The following is a 21,234-nucleotide window of genomic DNA, read 5'->3' as shown; positions in this document are numbered from 1 at the left end:
TGAGCACTAGTGTGTTAGCTGCTCAGTTGTATCTGACTGTCTGCAACCCCCTGGACTGTAACCCGCCAGGCTCCTCTGTCCGTGGGATGCTCCAGGCAAGAGTACCACAGTGGGTAGCCACTCCCTTCTGCAGAGGATCTTCCCAACCCAGGGACTGAACCGAGGTCTCCTGCACTGCAGGCGGATTCTTTACTGTCTGAAGCAGGGAAGCCCCAAAGGAGCAAGAATGAATTACTGAATCAGGTAGCGTGTGTTTCATGGTTTCTTGTCCTGCCGCAGTTTCCCCAAATGTCTGAGATTTGTGAGGCCAAAGTAAGAGTGCTTGGCAGAGGTTGAAGAGGTTGAAGCCTGCTTCTGAACTTGCTTGCTTTTATACCCTCCAGGGAATGACTTGTGTTCAAGCATTTTTACTTGTTCTTATAGCAGTAAGATTCCTTAATACCAAGTGTCTCCGATGAGACAGATCTTAAAGATCTGATTCTTTTTTTGAGCAAGTGAAATTTTTTCTCACGGAAAAGGGTTAAAAAGGGAGCTTGCCTAGGAGACTTATATGATTATCTAGTGTATTAATTTTCTAGGGCTGCTGTTACAAAGTACCACAGGTGGGTGGCTTCAGTCAGTTTGTTCAGTCGGTCAGTCATGGCCAACTCTTTGAGACTCCATGGACTGCAGCATGCCAGGCTTCCTGTCCATCCCTGAGTTTACTCAAACTCATGTACAATGAGTCGCTGATACCATCCAACCATCTCACCCTCTGTCGTCCCCTTTTCATCTCACCCTCAGTTTTTCCCAGCATCAGGGTCTGAGTCAGTTCTTCACATCAGGTGGCCAAAGTATTGGAATTGCAGCTTCAGCATCAGTCTTTCCAATGAATATTCAGGACTGATTTCCTTTCGGATGGACTGGTTGGATCTCCTTGCAGTCCAAGGGACTCTCAAAAGTCTTCTCCAACACCACAGTTCAAAAGCATCAATTCTTCAGTGCTCAGCTTTCTTTATAGTCCAACTCTCACATCTATACATAACTACTGGAAAAACCATAGCTTTGACTAGATGGACTTTTGTCAGCAAAGTAATGTCTCTGCTTTTTAATAGGCTGTCTAGGTTGATCATAACTTTTCTTCCAAGGAGCAAGTGTCTTTTAATTTCATGGCTGCAGCTACCATTTGGAGTGATTTTGGAGCCCTCCAAAATAAAGTCTGTCACTGTTTCCATTGTTTCCCCTTCTATTTGCCATGAAGTGACGGGACCAGATGCCATGATCTTAGTTTTCTGAATATCGAGCTTTAAGCCAACTTTTTCACTCTCCTCTTTCACTTTCATCAAGAGGCTCTTTAGTTCTTCTTCACTTTCTGCTGTAAGGGTGGCGTCATCTGCATATCTGAGGTATTGATACTTCTCCCAGCAATCTTGATTCCAGCTTGTGCTTCTTCTAGCCCAGCGTTTCTCATGATGTACTCTGCATGTAAGTTAAATAATCAGGGTTGACAATATACAGCCTTGACATACTCCTTTCCTGGTTTGGAACCAGTCTGTTGTTCCATGTTCAGTTCTAAGTGTTGCTTCTTCACCTGCATACAGATTTCTCAGGTGGTCTGGTATTCCCATCACTTGAAGAATTCTCCACAGTTTGTTGTGACCCACACAGTCAAAGGCTTTGGCATAGTCAATAAACCAGAAGTAGATGTTTTTCTGAAATTTTCTTGCCTTTTCTATGATCCAGTGGATGTTGGCAATTTGATCTCTGGTTCATCTGCCTTTTCTAAATCCACCTTGAACATCTGAAAGCTATGGTTCATGTACTGTTGAAGCCTGGCTTGGAGAATTTTGAGCATTACTTTACTAGTGTTTGGCTTGGAGAATTTTGAGCATTACTTTACTAGTGTTTGAGATGAGTGCAATTATGTGGTAGTTTGAACATTCTTTGGCATTGCCTTTCTTTGGGATTGGGATGAAAATTGTCCTTTTCCAATCCTGTGGCCACTGCTGAGTTTTCCAAATTTGCTGACATATTGAGTGCAGCACTTTCACAGCATCATCTTCTAGGATTTGAAATAGCTCAACTGGAATTCCGTCACCTCCACTAGCTTTGTTTGTAGTGATGCTTCCTAAGGCCCACTTGACTTTGCATTCCAAAATGTCTGGCTCTAGGTGAGTGATCACACCATCGTGATTATCTGGGTCATGAAGATCTTTTTTGTATAGTTCTTCTGTGTATTCTTGCCACCTCTTCTTAATATCTTCTGCTTCTGTTAGGTCCTTTATTGTGCCCATCTTTGCATGAAAAGTTACCTTAATATCTCTGATTTTCTTGACGAGATCTCTAGTCTTTCCCATTCTTTTGTTTTCTCTATTTCTTTGCATTGATCGCTGAGGAAGGCTTTCTTATCTCTCCTTGCTATTCTTTGGAACTCTGCATTCAAATGGGTATGTCTTTCCTTTTCTCCTTTGCCTTTTGCTTTTCTTCTTTTCTCAGCTATTTGTAAGGCCTCCTCAGACAACTGTTTTGCCCTTTTGCATTTTTTTCTTGGGGATGGTCTTGGTCACTGTCTCCTGTACAATGTCATGAGCCTTCGTCCATAGTTCATAAGGCACTCTGTCTATCAGATTTAATCTCTTGAATCTATTTCTCACTTCCACTGTATCATCAAAAGGGATTTCATTTAGGTCATACCTGAATGGTCTAGTGGTTTTCCCTACTTTCTTCAACTTAAGTCTGAATTTGGCAATAAAGAGCTCATGATGTGAGCCACAGTCAGCTCCTGGTCTTGTTTTTGCTGACTGTATAGAGCTTCTCCATCTTTGGCTGCAAAGAATATATTCAGTCTGATTTGGGTATTGACCATCTGGTGACGTCCATGTGTAGAGTCTTCTCTTGTGTTGTTGGAAGAGGGTGTTTGCTGTGACCAGTGCATTCTCTGGGCAGAACTCTATTAGCCTTTGCCCTGCTTCATTCTGTACTTCAAAGCCAAATTTGCCTGTTACTCCAGATATTTCTTGACTTCCTACTTTTGCATTTCAGTCCCCTATAATGAAAAGGACATCTTTTTTGGGTGTGAGTTCTAGAAGGTCTTGTAGGTCTTCATAGAACCGTTCAACTTCAGCTTCTTCAGCGTTGCTGGTTGGAGCATAGACTTGGATTACTGTGATATTGAATGGTTTGCCTTGGAAATGAACAGAGATCATTCTGTTGTTTTTGAGATTGTATCCAAGTATTGCATTTTGGAGTCTTTTATTGACTATGATGGCTACTCTATTTCTTCTAAAGGATTCTTGCTCCCTGTAGTAGATATAATGGTCATCTGAGTTAAATTCACCCATTCCAGTCCATTTTAGTTGGCTGATTCCTGAAATGTCGATTTTCACTCTTACCATCTCCTGTTTGACCACTTCCAATTTGCCTTGATTCATGGATCTAACATTCCAGGTTCCTAAAGAGCAATGCAATATTGCTCTTTACAGCATTGGACTTTACTTCTGTTACTAATCACATCCACAGCTGAGTGTTGTTTTTGCTGAAACAATAAGAATTTAGTTTCTCACAGTTTCAGGCCTGGAAGTCCAAGACCTAGGTGTTGGCAGTGTTGGTCTCTTTGGAGGCGTCTCTCCTTGGCTTGCAGATGGCCACATTCTCCTTGTGTGTCGTTCTTCTGTGTTTGTGTCCCAAGGTCCTTATAAGGACATCGGTCATATTGGATTAGTGCCTACCCTAATGACCTCATTTTAGCTTAATCACCTCCCTAACGCCCCTGTCTCCAAATAGTCATGTTCTGAGATATGGGAGGTGCACATATGAGTTTGGTGGCGGGTGGGAGTGGGGTGGCATAATTCGTCCTGTAACATTTAGGAAGGGACCTGTCAGGTAACAGGGATTCTGTGGCTCTGAAATGACTCTGAAAGATACCAACATAGATATTTCAAAACATAAAAAATTCCTCATGGGAGAGGAGAGGTAATTAGGGATGGAGATCATTATGAGGGAAACAGGACCTGAGCTTTTATGAATGGAAAGGATGTGGATATATAGAGGAATAAGAGGTAATCTTTAGAGGCAGAGGTACAGACGGGGGGCTTATGAAGAAAGATCTAGAGTTGAAAGTGAGCATTGTGTGTTTGTGCAGTGATAAAGAAATCTTTGTGACAAAAATAGAGTACTTGCATGCAGAGAATAGTGGGGAATCAGTGGGATAGGATAGCTGGAAATATATTATGTCTAGGACCTTTCACATCAGCTGGGGAAAATGAACACTAACAGGGTAAGAATAGGGAGCTATTACCATTGTAGTGGGGAGAGAGATGAAATCATGAACACAGCTTCTAAAGATGAGTTTCGGGGGGATTTCCGGGTGAGTTGGAGGAAGGCGTCAGACAGGCCAGAGAAGAGGCTGTCCCACTGGCTGGCCGTGAGATGATTGACAGCTCTCACTCAGTTGCCTCCTGAGCAAGGCAAGAAATGCAAATGAGGGGAGGGGCTTCCATGGTTAGGAAAGCCCCCTCTCCCCAACGTTCTCTGTTTCGCTCCCATTGGGAGACTTGGGAGAATCTATTCTTCCAGCTGTGAGAGGCCAAACCTTGTATCAGTGAAGTGTTTTCCAGGGAAATGAAACCAATAAGATACATAAAGACATAGATTTATTTTAAGAATTTGGCTCATGTGACTGTGAGGGGCTCACAGGTCTGAAATCGGGAGGGCTGGACAGTAGTCTGAAAACTTGGGGAGGATTTATACATTGCAGTGTCTTGAGGCAGACTTCCTTCTTCTCTAGGAAACCTCGGGTTTTGCTCTTAAGACCTTCAACTGATTAGATGGGGCCCACTTACATCATGGAAGGAAATGCCCTTTACTTAAAGTCAACTGATTTTAGATACTAATCAGACCCACAAAATGCATCATAGATACATCCAGTCTAGTGTTTGACCAAGAAGCTAGGCAGCATAGCCTATCCGTGTTGACACATAAAATGTAACCGTGACAGCCCCCAACCAGGAAGTGTGGACCATGTTGAGGCCACGTCTTGTTCCCAGACACTCTATATCTGTCCCTCTTTCTCCCACACCACCCATAGTGAGAAGCTGGGGATGGCTGCTTTACCAGGCCCTGGCCCTGATGTCAGCAGACAAGTTGTTCCCAGTATGTATGCCTGCATGAAAATTAACTTGGAAGAGAAGTAACCCTTCTCTGGTAAGGCCAGAACCAGGGATCTCTGCTCTGATGCCAACAATGTGCCTCAACATTCCTTCTCCAGCTGAATCTCATCTGGAAGAGGGTCTCAGGAACACTGAAGCTTTTAGAGTTGAACAGGGCACTGGAATGCTGGGGTGTCCAGGTGGGTTTCCCTCCTGTGCACCTTTGGATGGTGAAAGAAATGTATTGTGGCATTTAGATTTTTTACTCTCATTATTCTGAATTATTTTTCATGTAGACTCTGTATCTCCTCCTCTTTGATTTGATTTGGTGGGCATTTATCATGTTCCTTTACCTGCTGAGTATTTCTGTGCCTTTTCATCTTGTTTAGATTGCTCTGTTTGGGGTGGCCTTTCTGTATTCTGGCAGTTTGTGGTTCCTCTTTATTGTGGAGGTTCCTCCCTATGGGTGGGGTTGGACGAGTAGCTTGTCAAGGTTTCCTGGTTAGGGAAGCTTGCATCAGTGTTCTGGTGGGTGGAGCTGGATTTCTTCTCTCTGGAGTGCAATGAAGTGTCCGGTAGTGAGTTTTGAGATGTCTGTGGGTTTGGTGTGACTTTGGGCAGCCTGTATATTGAAGCTCAGGGCTATGTTCCTGTGTTGCTGGAGAATTTACGTGGTATGTCTTGCTCTGGAACTTGTTGGCTCTTGGGTGGAGCTTGGTTTCGGTGTAGGTATGCAGGCTTTTGGATGAGTTCCTATCAGTTAATGTTGCCTGGAGTCAGGAGTTCTCTGGTGTTCTCAGGTTTTGGACTTAGCCTCCTGCCTCTGGTTTTCAGTCTTATTCTTACAGTAGCCTCAAGGCTTCTCCATCCATACAGCACCGATGATAAAACATCTAGGTTAATGAAGAAACACTGTGGTGTTTAGATTGATGGACTTTGGGGTCAGAGTGACCAGACAGTGTCTCTCAGGACTAAGGTCATATCCTGGGGGAAGACCTTTATCTTCCTTGTGTCTTGGTTTCCTTGTATGTTGAATTGGGCTACAGTAATAGTATTGGGCTTTCCTCCTGGCTCAGTGGTAAAGAATCTGTCTGCCAGTATAGGAGATGTGGGTTTGATCCCTGGGTCAGGAAGATCCCCTGGAGGAGGAAATGGCAACCCACTTCAGTATTCTTGCCTGGAGAATCCCATGAACAGAGGAGCCTGGTGGGCTGCACTCAGTGGGGGTCACAAACGGTTGGACAGGACTGAGCATCTAAACAACACATAGTATTAATGATAGAACTTTGGAGAGTTGTTAAGACTCAAAGAAGGCAGTGATGTGTGAGCCACTTCTCACAGTGTTTGAGACATCAGTGTGTTCACAGCTGCTATGTTCCTCCTTCTGAGCACACAATTCAGTACACTTCTCTGCCCTCCTTGCAGTTAGGTATGGCCATGGCCGTTGCTTTGGCCAGTGAAACGGGAGTGGAAGTGATATGCCTCTCTTCTGGGTGGAAGTTTTAAGAGCCAGTAAGTGTCTTGCCGCATTCCCTTCTTCTGCTCTGGGGATAGTAGATAGACCTATTGTGAAAGAAAGGTCATCCTTCAGCCAGCAGCCCAGAGTGAGTGAGTGCATGGAGTCCCTGCCTATCTGCTCTGGACCTGTAGCCTGAGCTGGAGTCAACTCTTTGTGTTAGAAGCTCTGGGATCTCGGGGTTGTTTGATGCCTGGGTGATTTACATACATTAAGTGAAGTAACGTGAAAGTTGCTCAGTCACGTGTCCGACTCTTTGTGTGTGATCCCGTGGACTATATAGTCCGTGGAATTCTCTTGGCTATAATACTGCAGTGGGTAACCTTTCCCTTCTCCAGGGGATCTTCCCAACCCACGGATCAGACCAGGTCTCCTGCATTACAGGCAGATTCTTTACCACCTGAACCACCAGGGAAGCCCAGGAGTACTGGAGCGGGTAGCTTATCCCTTCTCCAGTGGATCTTCCTGACCCAGGAATCAAACCAGGGCCTCCTGCATTGCAGGCAGATTCTTTACCAACTGAGCTATCAGGCACCATTAGGTGCTCAGTAAATGGTAGTTGTTTGGGCTTCCTGGGTGACTTAGTGGTAAAGAATTTGCCTGCCAGGGCAGGAGATGTGGGTTCGATCCCTGGCTCAGAAAGATCCTCTGGGGAAGGGAATGGCAACCCACTCCAGTATTCTTGCCTGGAGAATCCCATGGACAGAGCAGCCTGGCGGGCTACAGTCTGTGGGGCTGCAAAAGAGTCAGACTCGATGGAGCAGCTGAGCACACATGCAGATAGTAGTTGTCAGGGTTTCCCTTCTTCCCTCAGAGACGCTGAGCAGTGACCGGACGGATGAAGTCATTTGTAGCAAATGCTATTTTTGGATCCATCCACTGGCATATAGGAACTCCTGTCTGTATAGCTGACATCGCACCTCTATCCTTCTTTTCTCATCAATTTGAAGTGGAAGAATCAGGACTGAACACCAGAGTCCTGTCACCCCGTTTCTTTTCCAAAACTCACCTTTCTTCTGTGTGAAATGGAGGTGATAGCTTGGTTTTCCACATTTTCCAGGACTGGTTGTGTAATGCAATTATGTCACGTATACTAACTGCTAAACATAGCCCCTCCCTGAATTCTCTATTTCTAGGTTTTCTTTTCTACTTTTTGTTCATCAGACACAATATGTAACTATTCCCTTCTTGCCCTACAGGATCTTGGAAACAAAGACCTCAACAGGGATAAAATTTACTTAATTTGTCAAATAGTCCGAGTTGGGAAGATGGATCTTAAGGACACGAACACAAAGAAGTGCACGCAGGGACTGAGGCGGCCCTTCGGGGTGGCAGGTAAGGGCACGCACATAGCACCTCCCGTTCCTGGAATGCATGTCCTAGGTGACTGCGCTTCAAAGACTTTTTCTTTTGTTCTCCTCCTTGCCCTCCCTTGCTCAAAAACCTACGCCAGGCAGCCCCCTAATACTTAAATTTCTTGAGATTAAATCAAAGTAATTGATGACTTAAGTCCAGATTTATGACGAAGATGGTGAATAATGAAATGCCTGCATCTGGAGCAGAGCACTGGGACCACAAAGCCATCTGAGCCGTTGGCACCTTCGCTCCCAAGCACGGTGGAAAAGAAAGAACAATACAGGCAGGATCTAATTATGAGGAACAAATCATCCTTTAAGAAAATTACCCAGGACAGGAAGTGCAGTTACACAGAATGAGTCACCCACTACACAGCTCAGTTCCAGGTTGGACCCTTGCACAACCGAGTGAGGCTACTTGAGATAAACATCACCTCTGCATTTCTCTCCAAGCCTCAGCTCTCCTGGGAGTTTCCAAGACTTCATTATTCTTGTCCCACTTTTATGGGTTTTGTTATATTTGACTTTCACTTGCCTTATTATTTACCTAATATATTTTCTTTTAATTAACTCACTTTATTTAAGCTCAAGTACATTCTTTTTTCTTAAAAGACAATTTAGACACACACACAAAAAAAGGAAATAGCAATTCTGTATGCCAGTTTTACTTCTTTTGGTTAAAATATAACATTTTAGTTGTGTACCATTTATAATCCCTGTATGCCATATTTAAACCCAATGTCTCAGATTTCTCCTGAGGACACCCAGATCTTCTGTCATGACAAATCAGCTGGTTCTCCAACAAGTCCCCTGGCACTTCTTGCCAAGTGGCAGAATGGGAGAAATGAGCTTATCCTGAGCTAACTGGTGTTTAAACTGGCATTATTGCCAGTTAGCTAGATAAGTGATCTTGCACAAGCATTTTCCCCAGGGCCTTAGTTTCCTTGTCTGCAAAATGAGGGACTTGGACCTGGTGGATCCCTGACCTGCTCTAAATGCCCTGTTTCTGTATGAGGGACACTCCTGACCTCACCTCGTACCTGTTAAAGCAGCGAGGGCCTTACTGCAAAGAGTGTCTTTGTCTCCAGCTGTAACCGGCTTTCTCTTCTGGTTTCTAGTGACAGCAATCTGGTGTAAATGAAAGATTTAGGGATAGATTGCTTCAGGCATTGCTGGATCCAGGGACTCAAATGGATTTTCATCTCTCTATCTCTCAGCTCCTGTGTCCTTTTGCTGACTTATTCTGAAGATGACTGTCCAATTAGTTGGCTAGCTCTTCCGAGTTTTCACCCTACCTGCTTAGCAGCCCAGGGGAAAGAGAGCACTTCTTTTCCATTAGTTTCAGGAGAAGCTCCAATATGCCATTTGCTCATCCGCAAAGTACTTATTCTGGGCAGGAGGATTTGGTTCCCTGATCCCCCAGGATAGAACTCTGGAGCCAGAGGGAGATTGTTCTACCCAAACAGAGCTCACTGAGAATAGGTGAGGGGAGTGTCTGTTTATCAGAAAGAATGGATGCTGATCAGTTCAAATAACAGTTTCCCCGCTTTCTCTCAGCTCGCTAACTCCTCTTTTGAGCTAGATACAGTCACTAGTTGATCATTACCTGGGCAGTTTTAATGGCTCCCTGATGGGGCCTGGAGTGTTTGAGGAATTTCTTGTTGCTAGGATTTTGGCCCTATTTGGCTAGCAAGTTTCAATGCTCCTCCCCCTGCCCCCATTTCTATAATCCCTGCTCTGGGGCAAGAGTTCTTTACCTTGGTTTTATGGACCTTCAGTAGCTGATTTAAGGAGAAGTTTCTGAAGATCCAGGATCCTTCTGGAAATGTAAGGTTCAAGGATCCCCAGATATGTGTCTGTGAATATGAACACATTTGTAAAAGAGGGTGATTAGCTCTTCAGACCCTACCGGGAGTCACTGTGCTTGGGTTTTGTCAGTATACTAGACCTCTAATAGGAACATGTCAGAAGCAAACCTAATTGCTTAGTTCCATGGGCATGGCTCTGACTCTCTTCCCCTCAGCCTCTGCTAAGCCCCTGGCTCTCAAACGTTTGTCTGGCTGCCCTCCTCCCAGCCTGGCTTACCCAAAGGTGTTTGCCAGGTGGCCGATGCTGGCTTTCCTGCCTTTTTAAGCTTTCCTATCCCAGCTTCCTGCCCTACGATCTCATCCCATTGTCATCCCTTCCTGGGAGCAGGAGGGCTTAAGCCATTAAGTCGTTTGTCTTCTTTTTCTAGTTATGGATATAACAGACATCATCAAGGGGAAAGCAGAAAGTGATGAGGAAAAGCAGCACTTCATTCCTTTTCACCCGTGAGTGATTTCCCATTACTTTCTATTCTCTGAAACCACATTTTTCCTGATTGAGGGCCACTCAGAAGCAGGATGAACTGGTTCCCTGAGTTGATAACAGCCAGTTAGGACCTTCCAAGAGGAAAGGGTAAGAATGATGGTCTCAGTGCCTAGGCATTCAAAACCATCCAGCTTTTGACCTGTTCGTTCATCAGGTGTTATTTATTTAACAAGCTTTGATTGAAAGCTGGCAGAGAGCTGGGCATTGTGCTAGGCATAGAGCATGAGGTGGTAAACAAGATCAACATGGCTATTTCCATGAAGCTTATATTTAGGTGGGGAATTAAATGGGTAGGTAACAACAGATCAGTGCATCAAGTACAGATATGACCGGGACCGTCAAGCTGCGAAGCAGCAGCATATCAGGAGCATATAACAGGGAGTCAGGCCCTAGTTCTCATGGGCACGCATAGCCATGACTTTAAAGGAGGGCAGTGAGGAAGGTAAACATCCTTTCCTTGATCTAAAAAAGCTTGAGAGAGTAAGACCCCAAGCTTGGGAACATTGTCCTCATTTGTTTAAGGAGGATTTTTTTTTTAAACAGATAATGAGGTCAGTGACTTGGATTTAGCATGTAATTAGGACTTAGCATGAGCAGCCAGAGCTTTGCCGCCTTCCTGAGCAGATACTTACTTTGAGGGCTTGGGGATCCTTTCTTTTTAAGAATCTTCCTAGCAATACAAATGGCCTCCACTTGTAGCCTAGGTATTCTCCAAGTTTCAGAGCCATATTGCTTTGTGAAAGAGAGAGATGTGCTTCTTGATGGCAGGTATAGTCTGAGCTGACATGGGCAGGCTCCCTTTTCACCTAAGGTGTATAGAGGGGCTGGGCAACTTTCTGGAGCCCCTGAGGTTACAAGGGAGGGAATCTATAAGGGTACCATGCAAGCATTTTGTGCTCTCTTTTCCTGTCTAGGGTAACAGCTGAGAATGACTTCCTGCACAGCCTGCTGGGCAAAGTCACAGCCTCCAAGGGGGACAGCGGAGGGCAAGGTACAGTGCCTGCTGGCCAAGCAGGCTGGACCTGACTTCAGCTTGGGCTCTCCCTTGGTTCTGTAGCAACCAGCTCAAACCCCTAGACTCTGGGAGACATAACCTTCCTTCCAGGCAGGCCATTACCAAGAGCGGGATCTCGTGATCTACAGAGATGGAAATCTCTACCTGAGAAATAGAAGGGAGACATGTCCTTGTGCTGGAAGGGAGAGAGGAACCAGTGTATCCTGACTCTTTCCTATGTGTCAAGCACTGTGAAATGTTTCCTTGTTTGCTTCCCTCCTTCCCACAGTCCTATAAGATAGATGGGATCAAGCCCACTTTACACAGGTTGAGTTTAGAGGGGTGTGATGAAGTGACGGAAGCTGGCCCTGCTAGAAGTAACTGGTGGGATTCAAATCAGAGGTGTCTCACTCCAGAGCTCTTGGCATCCCAACTTCTGGCCTCCCCCAGGGCTGGGTCACTGCATCTGTGGCTACTTGTCTCTGCTTCCACGATCTTCTCCGCAGAGAGAACAAGGGGAGAGACCATGGGAGGGAGAGGCTGAGAGGGCCCCTTGGAGTTGGCTCTTCATTTTGTGTGCTCCCTTCCAGGCCTCTGGGTGACCATGAAGATGCTCGTGGGTGACGTCATTCAGATCCGCAAGGACTACCCACACCTCGTGGACAGGACCACTGTGGTAGCCAGGAAGCTGGGATTCCCGGAGATCATCATGCCAGGTTCTCCTTCCCCCGGGAGGGGTTGAGGGTGGCCTAGCTGCTCTGATCCATTTTCTTTTTCAACAGCCAACTCCTTTCTTTTCTACTGCTTTTCTCTATTTCTTTCCCTGAAGGTAACTGCTGAAAACAACTGTGTATCCAACAATACATGTATTTATATAATAAACATAAACACATGAATATATACACATGCACTTCCCCTCACAAATGGAATCACACTTTATACACTTTCTATCCCATTACTTGTTATACTCTGCACAGTGTTCTGTGACTGACTTATCACTTAATAATTTACCATGGACATCCACTTTACTTCATCTGGAATAGTTTTGCTCTTTCTGGGGGTGGGGGTGAATATGGTCATTCTCTTAAATTGTTAAGCGATTTTTTATTACAGAAATAGTCCACACTTGTTGTAAAGTGTCCAATAACATGAAAAAGGGGTACAACGAAACAGTAAAAGCTCTCTTACATCTTTGTCTCCAAAAGTAACCACAACTGTATATAGTTTCCAAATGTGTATGTTAAAAAAAAAGTAAATGAGATTCTATACTAATACTCTTTTGAAACTTGCCTGTTTGCCTTAAACTTGAGTCTAGTACTTGTGCCCATGACCAGTCTCACTGACTAAGCCCTTCTTTCCACAGCTGAGCTGTGCTCCACCGCAGTCACAGTTTACTCATGCCTGCCTTTACTAAGACATCAGCTCCTGTGTGTTCCCTGCAGGGTTTTCAACTATCACCACCCCCTCAACTCCTGAAGACCCTCCCTACCTTGTCCCTGGCCCTGTCCATGTTACTTGGACACACGAGGAAAGTCATTCTGTCTCCTTCTGCACAGTAAAAGACCCATGGAGAGAACTGTCCGTTGTTTTTCATGTACCAAGATCAATCCAACTGAAGCCTTACTTTGCCTTCCCAGAAGGTGTCACTAGAGGATGAAAATTAAGTGATTTTTAATGGAGAGAAAAACATGCCCAGTTGTGACCACCTCCCCTTTCGCAACTAGTTTCCTGCTGTTCCTCCATCGTCTTGTCACCTTCTGCTCCAGTCTCCCTGATGAAGTAAAAATGCTTTTTTTCCAAGTAGTTCTGATTTTAGTATCATTAACAGACGTCAAGGTGGGGCTCTTCCACCAATCCCCCACTCCCTGCGCCCTCTGATTGACGTCTCTCCCGCTGCACAGACTCCAACTCTTGTCTCTCTCTCTCTGCCTCAGGGGACGTCAGGAACGACATCTACATCACTCTCTTACAAGGCGACTTTGACAAGTACAACAAGACCACACAGAGGAATGTAGAAGTGATCATGTGTGTGTGTGCGGAGGATGGCAAAACGCTGCCTGTAAGGGACCCTGCTGTTGCCCTGGGTGACAGGCCCCTCCTTGGGCGCCTCTGCTCCTAAAGATTTGCTGTTTCCATTCTTGATCCTGCTCTCTAAGTGCCGGGTGCCTTCGGGGAGTGATGCTGAGTAATGTGATACACACCTTTAGAGTTTGGCTGGCCCGGTAGCCCATAATAAGCCCTGATGTGTTGTTATTTCTTTACAGCAAAGCAGTTGGCTTTTCAGTGTCTGTCCCTTTCCTTTCATGACCTCTTATTCCTTTCTTGCTTGGCCTTAGTTTATATGTTGCCTTTTTGCAGTCAAAATGTGTTTTCATTGCAACCTGAGCTAGTTTATTCAGGCAAAATACATGGCAGGAAAAAGGAACAGTACAGAGCCTTGGGCTGGTGTGAAGACACAGAATGTCCTCAAAACAGACATTGCCGACACTTAATCTAACTCCCCAGTGCTCAGCCAGACATTCTGGTGGAAAGCCTTACCCGTAAATTGGTCTCCAGAGGGTGGGCAGAGTGTATTCAGGAATGCAAAGCATATTGCTATAAATATTTATACAGCATATGTCCTGTACAATATTTGTCATGGGTGTTTACATTTATTTACTTATATTTCCTTTAAGGTTGTCAGCAGCTATGTCCAGTGTGTGGGACGGTTTTGCTTTTCAATTTCTCCTTTTAGAGTACTTAGCGGAAAATAAAATCGGCTCTCAGCGGAAGTTTCAGCATGGGCAAATGTTCCTCTTAGGCCACAGTAGGTGATCAGATAGCACAGGAGATGGGGGTGTGAGTACAGATGGGTGTGAGTACAGAGCTCAGGCAGATTTTTCTACCCTCCACCTACGAATAGCTGGCATTCATTGAGGCATTGCTATATGCCAGAGACTGTAATAAGTATCCCCTGGAGAAGGAAATGGCAACCCACTCCAGTATTCTTGCCTAGGAAATCCCATGGACAGAGCAGCCTGGTGGTCTGTAGTCCATGGGGTCACAAAGAATCGCATACAGCTTAGCCAGTAAAGAGCAACAGCAGCGGCATGTGACAAGCATGATGCATTACTGCTATTCCCCCATTTTTACAGCGGGGGAGACCAACCCTTTGCCAAGTGAAAGAACTTTCCCAAGGTCATAGAGTTGGTATATGGCAGAGATGGGGTTTGATTTAAGATCCTAGGCCCTCTCATTAAACGGGTTTCCCTGGCGGCTCAGTGGTAAAGAATTCTCCTGCCAATTCAGGAGACGCAAGTTCAATCCCTGGGTTGGAAAGATCCCCCAGAGGAGAAAATGGCAACCCACTCCAGTAATCTTGCCTGGAGAATCCCAGAGGAGTCTGGTGGGCTACAGTCCATGGGGTCTCAAAGAGTCAGACATGACTGAGTGACTAACAGCAAACAACAAATAAGGCCTATAGATTAAAAGAAAAGTCTCCAGTTTATTTATCAGTTTAAAAATTAGGCTAATAGCCACGTCTGTCAAATTCTAGGAAGAGTCATAATTATTTTTTAAATTTAAAGATATCCTCACAATTGCCTTTTTGTTGGGAAAGATTGGCTCCATTAATTAATACTTAGTTAAGCAAAATCCAAGCATTTAAGTCATCCTCTTTTTGTTGGATTGTGAAACTTTTCTGAAAAATAAAATAAATAAGAAACACTTTGCTCAAAGAAACACAAAGGAAGAGCAGAGGGTTTTTATCTGAAAGGGAATTTGCATTTCACAAATGTATAGACCATGCTTTGAAGTAATTTTTATCCAACTACCTGTTGGAGAACTCTAACCTCAGCTTCATTTTTTAAAATACTGATCTACTTGCCTTCAATGTTGCTGGAGGACAAATTAGAAGGAATAGTAATGGAAAAGCAGGCCCCTTATCTTGTTTCTAAAACATTTTTATCAATATTTCCACCTATGCTATCCTTTCAAGTCATATCCAACCAGGCTGAATAGATGCACTTATCAAAGATGAATATATAAGCAGATATTTTGGAGACTGAAATGGAGAGGTAACTGCAGGCACAGTGATAATTTATAGTTTCATCTATGAGGTAAGTTACGGGGGAGTTCAGTTGACTGACTATTGAAAATTGCTAAGGAAGCCTGTGGGAGGCCTTTCTTTCATTACCTGCCAAAATAAAATACAATATTACTGCCTAATTAAGTGTCAGACAGCACACTCAAACATTCCTGTTTGGCACTGGTGGGTTCCTGTGGGAACAGCCCCCTTTAGGGCCATCAATTTCTCTTCCTGATCCTTGGAGGAGCAAGGTCAGTGGATAGAGACATGTTAGACGTGTTCTTGGCTCACGTTGAGGTCTCAGCGACCATGCTCGGGAGGGCCTGTGGCAGAGAAGTTAACAGGGTGGGCTCTGGGATCAGCCTGTCAGTATTCAAATCCCAGTGTTCCCTCCAATTAGCTCTGTGGTCTTGGGCAAGTTTATGTATCTGTGAAAGAGGAAAAAAGGCTTCCCTGGTGGCACAGTCAGTAAAGAATCTGCCTGCAATGCAGGAGACCACCTGTAGCCCAGGAGACCCAGGTTCGATCCCTGGGTTGGCAAGATCTCCTGGAGAAGGAAATGGCAAGGAAATAGCCAGTATTCTTGCCTGGAGAATCCCATGGACCAGAGGAGCCTGGCGGACTGCAGTCCATGAGGTCACTAGAGTCAGACACAACTTAGCAACTAAACCATCACCAAAAGAGGAATAATAATCTCTTCCTCATGGGACTGCAGTTTATACGAAATGGTTATCTGTAAGGAAGCTTGTTATTGTTTAGTCACCAGTCATGTCCAGCTCTTTGCAACATCATGGACTCTAGCCCACCAGGCTCCTCTGTCTATGGGATTCTCCAGGCAAGAATACTGGAGTGGGTTGCCATTTCCTTCTCCAGGGGATCTTCCTGATCCAGGGATGGAACTTGCATCTCCAGTATTCCAGGTAGGTTCTTTACCACTGAGCCACCTGGGAAGCCTGCTGCTGCTGTCAAATCACTTCAGATGTGTCCAACTCTGTGCGACCCCATAGACAGCAGCCCACCAGGCTCCTCTGTCCCTGGGATTCTCCAGGCAAGAACACTGGAGTGGGTTGCCATTTCCTTCTCCAATGCATCAAAGTGAAAAGTGAAAGTCAAGTTGCTCAGTCGTGTCTGACTCTTAGCAACTCCATGGCCTGTAGCCTACCAGGCTCCATGGGATTTTCCAGGCAAGAGTATTGGAGTGGGTTGTCATTTTCTGCTCCAATCCTGGGAAGCCTGGCAGGCAGTAAATACTCAATAACAGGAAGGAGGTAGCGGTTAGAGGCAGCAGACCAACTGCAGGTTGAGGCCCTAGAAAGGACTTGAGGGGGTCAAATGGACAATCCAATGTAGATACCTGAAGCAGGCTTAAGTACAAATGCTTAGATGCTGGGCTGAGGAGCCTCTGCTCCTCTGAAACCAGCCAGTTTACTGGGGTGGAGGTAGGGCACAGGGGTCAGTGCTGTGCAGTGGTTAAGACACAACCTCAGGGGCCATGCAGTCAGGCTGAAAGCCCGGCTCAGCCTGAATCAGCGGGACGACCTTAAGCAAGTTACATAATCTCTCTATACCTAGGAGTCTGCCTGAAAATGAGATGAGCAGTGGAACCTTACTCTAGTGAATACCAGCTGAGGTAGTCTATGTAATAGGTGTTCATTGAAGTTCTCTATTAGCAGAAAGGTAGAGCCCTTATGGCAGAAAGTGAAGAAGAACTAAAGAGCTTCTTGATGAAAGTGAAAGAGGAGAGTGAAAAAGTTGGCTTAAAGCTCGATATTCAGGAAACTAAGATCATGGCATCTGGTCGCATCACTTCATGGCAAATAGATGGGGAAACAGTGGAAACAGTGGCTGACTTTATTTTTCTGGGCTCCACAATTACTGCAGATGGTGATTGCAGCCATGAAATTAAAAGACACTTGCTCCTTGGAAGAAAAGTTATGACCAACCTAGATAGCATATTGAAAAGCAGAGACATTACTTTGTCAGCAAAGATCCATCTAGTCAAGGCTATGGTTTTTCCAGTGGTCATGTATGAATGTGAGAGTTGGACTGTGAAGCAAGCTGAGTGCTGAAGAATTGATGCTTTTGAACTGTGGTGTTGGAGAAGACTCTTGAGAGTCCCTTGGACTGCAAGGAGATCCAACCAGTCCATTCTGAAGGAGATCAGTCCTGTGTTTTCATTGGAAGGAATGATGTTGAAGCTGAAACTCCAATACTTTGGCCACTTGTTGCGAACAGCTGACTCATTGGAAAAGACCCTGATGCTGGAAAGGATTGAGGGCAGGAGGAGGAGGGGATGAGATGGTTGGATGGCATCAGCAACTCAATGGACATGGGTTTGGGTGGACTCCGAGAGTTGGTGATGGACAGGGAAGCCTGGTGTGCTGCGGTTCGTGGGGTCGCAAAGAGTCGGACACGACCGAGCGACTGAACTGAGCCAAGAGCCATCTCAGGCTTGATTACCACCTTGTGGACACTAAGTGGCACCTTCCCATGATAAGACTCGTCAGCCTAGAGTACTTTCAGACTCTCAAAGTGTGTTCAGCCCCCTGATGTCCTTGTTCCTCAGGTGATCCCTGTGAGGTAAACAGCGCTTGTGTTGGAGCCTGATTTTCCCTCCCACTGCAGTGTGTCCACCAAGGCCAAGTTGGCATTAACTTTTCCAAGCTTCCTTCTACTGACATGAAGCCAGTTAGGGGCTCTCATTGCTAATTGGGAGCCATGGGGGTGGGCAACGGGGAACGTTATTGTCTAGGCTCACTGGAGACATCAATTCAGTGCAGTTCAGTTGCTCAGTCACATCCGACTCTTTGTGACCCCATGAACTGCAGCACGCCAGTCTTCCCTGTTCTTCACCAACTCCCGGAGCTTACTCAAACTCATGGCCGGTCAGTGATGCCATCCAATCATCTCATCCTCTGTCATCCCCTTCTCCTGCCTTCAATCTCTGCAGCATCAGGGTCTTTTAAAATGAGTCAGTTCTTCACATCAGGTGGCCAAAGTATTGGAGTTTCAGCTTCAGCATCAGTCCCTGCAGTAAATACTCAGGATTGATTTCCTTTAGGAGTAACTTGATCTTCTGGTAGTCCAAGAGACTATCAAGAATCTTCTCCAACACCACAGTTCAAAAGCATCAATTTTTTGGTGCTCAGCTTTCTTTATGAAAACATACACAGATCTATATTTTCCCTGGAGACATATACAGATCTATATTTTCCCTAAACTGGGTCCCGTTTTTGGTTGCCATGCTCTCTCTACAGACTTGGTGACATTTAGGTTTATCTCTGAAGTGTCTATGGGGAGGGCACTGTCATAGGTCTTTCTCAAAATAGTGTTTTCCTCAGCCTTAGGCAATCAAAACTTTTCATCATCAAGATAGTTTTGTGGGATTCAGTTACCTGCTGTACAGCAGTTTACCTTTCACCAGAGATATATGTGTGTTTTCAGTTTTTATAAGCTACATGGGATTCACTGGAGCTACAGAAATGCTAAGCCCATAAATGTCATGAGATATAAATCTTGGGAGGTAGAAAGCATCTGAGCTGTTATAGAGGGAACACTGGACAAGGGGTTAGAGGTGTGAGGTGTGGTCCTGGGGCTCCTCCTTTGGGGGTGCTGACTTAGCCTCTTGGGGTTTCAGTTTGCTCAGTTTTGCAATGGAGATAATGACAGTAGCTGTCAGAGGTGATTGTGAGGCGGTCTGTACAAAAGGCACAGCACAGCGCTGGTCACATAACACTCTACAGAGTCAGGAGAACTTTGGAAGCATGTTCTTAGTTCAGTACCTAAGAAGTTCTGAAAGGCTCCATCCCACTGAGAAGAGAGTTGTAGGCCTTCCTTCACTTGCAGTTCCCTGGTTGTCCTTGTTCTTTTAGGGATAAGTTTTGAAAGGATGCTATATCCTTTTCAAATGGTTTCAATCTGGCTGTAGGTAGCATCAGTCTGTATTGAAACAAAACTCATTCTTTCCCGATAGCTCAGAAGTATGGAGCAGGCTCTCAAGTAAGAGGGACAGGATTGCAACTTCCCATAGCTTAGCTTGCTTCACCAGGGGACCCAGAGTGAAGGTATGTGGCCAGCTTTGGTCATTCAGCCTGGTAGGGGATCCGCTAGAGAATCTGATGGAATCTGGTAAGAAGCATGGATCCTTAGACCATAAAAAGCCCAGAGACACACTTTGCAATTTGGGGGCTTGGGGCTGCAAAACCAGTTCTCATGTCCCTAGATCTCTGAAGACTTGAGGTTAAAATCTCTTGTTCTGTTTTAAAAATCGACCTCAAGACTCTTCTGGGTGACCCTACTTTAGATCTTGTTTTGGGACCAAACGACTGGAATGAACACAGATAAAATTAGGGGCTGGCATACTCTGTGGCTCAGCTGGTAAAAATCTACCTGAAATGTGGGAGACCTGGATTGGATCCCTGGATTGGAAAGATTCCCTGGAGAAGGGAAAGGCTAGCCACTCCAGTATGCTGGTCTGGAGAATTCCATGGACGGCACATTCCATGGGGTTGTAAAGAGTCGGACGCAACTGAATGACTTTCACTTTCATACTCTATTGCAGGGCTTCCCAGGTGGCTCAGTGGTAAAGAATCAGCCTGCCCCTGCAGGAGATGCAAGAAATGTGGGTTCAATCCCTAGGTTGAAAAGATCCCCTGGGAGAGGGCATGGCAACCCACTCCAGTATTCTTGCCTGGAGAATCTCATGGACAGAGGAGCCTGGCAGACTAGAGTCCATGGGGTCACAAAAAGTCAGATGTGACCTAAGCGATTGAGCATGCACACACACGTAGTCTATTGCAAGATAATTCCTTGTTACTGTGAGGGTGATTTTTATGGCAAAGAATAAATACCCTATATGGGTTGCTCTTTTCTCACTCTCTGAGAGTATCCTTCCTGCCTTTCTGCTCAAAGCCAATGTGGAATCTTTCTTTGAGATCTTCAACTGTCATTACCTCCAAGAAATAATCTTTTGAGTCTTTAGGGAGAACTGAAGTGACCTTTCTCAGTGCTCCATAGTATTACAGTCAGCCCTCCATACCTAAACCTATGGGTTCTGCATCTGCAGATAAGGAAGGTCGTCTGTACTACATCATTTTATATAAGAGACTTGAGCAGCTATGGATTTTTTAAATTGGCAATGGGAAAGAGGGGGCCCTGGAACCAAGCCCCCAAGGACACCAAGGAACTGGACACATGTGTCTGTCATCACTTCATGTTGCCTAGTGATTTCCTGCACCACACTGTGAGCCCTCCTGTTAGGTTTCCTGTCTGACTCATGCCCATATCCCAGTGCTTAGCCTGGGCTGGTGTCTGGAAGTTGCTCCCTCACTGTGGGCTTCCTTAGCCCCCACTGCCCATGTGTCTGTCTGAAGGTTGATCTCCCTCCCCTTGCCCAGTGTCTGCTGGGACCTCGATGTGTGAGCATCAGGAATCCATTGGAATGAGCTGGTGCCTGGCTGATCTGAGCCTATTGTAAACTTTGTGCAATTCAGATATAGGAAACAAATAGGATTAAGAAGACTGGCAACGTGCAGCAACTCCATGGCTGGTTACCAGTGACAATAGGACAGCCATGTCAGCACCTGCTGCGCTCCAGTGATTTCCAGAATGCAAGCAATAGAGTCTCTGCAGTAAAGCAGCCGTCATTCCTAGAGCCAGGCACATTCATGGGTAAATCCATAATGTAGAAGAATATCTGGCAGAAGGCTTAAAGAAAGAAGGTTATCTCAGGCCCTACGGCCAGCCTTGGCCTTGGCCCAAAACTGCCCAAGCATAGAAAATGACAATTCTATAGTGTTTTCTCTCTTTTCATTTTTCTTGGGTCA

The 21,234-nt window shown here is 45.3% G+C and overlaps 1 protein-coding gene across 1 annotated transcript in view; it reads left to right on the top strand.

Moving 5' to 3' along the window:
* Positions 1–21,234, top strand: part of DOCK2 (dedicator of cytokinesis 2) — a 456,743-nt gene that overhangs the window by 50,974 nt on the left and 384,535 nt on the right. The window contains exons 10-14 of the mRNA XM_040262783.1: positions 7,842–7,977; positions 10,234–10,309; positions 11,264–11,340; positions 11,934–12,059; positions 13,278–13,402. Coding sequence (XP_040118717.1) covers positions 7,842–7,977; positions 10,234–10,309; positions 11,264–11,340; positions 11,934–12,059; positions 13,278–13,402 — 540 coding nt within the window. The remainder of the gene's footprint in view (positions 1–7,841; positions 7,978–10,233; positions 10,310–11,263; positions 11,341–11,933; positions 12,060–13,277; positions 13,403–21,234) is intronic.

The sequence above is a fragment of the Oryx dammah genome, unplaced genomic scaffold (genome assembly GCF_014754425.2).
Source record: "Oryx dammah isolate SB20612 unplaced genomic scaffold, SCBI_Odam_1.1 HiC_scaffold_20, whole genome shotgun sequence".
Classification (NCBI taxonomy): domain Eukaryota; kingdom Metazoa; phylum Chordata; class Mammalia; order Artiodactyla; family Bovidae; genus Oryx; species Oryx dammah.
Note: the sequence above shows the minus strand (reverse complement) of the source record. Positions and strands in the feature narration are given on the sequence as shown.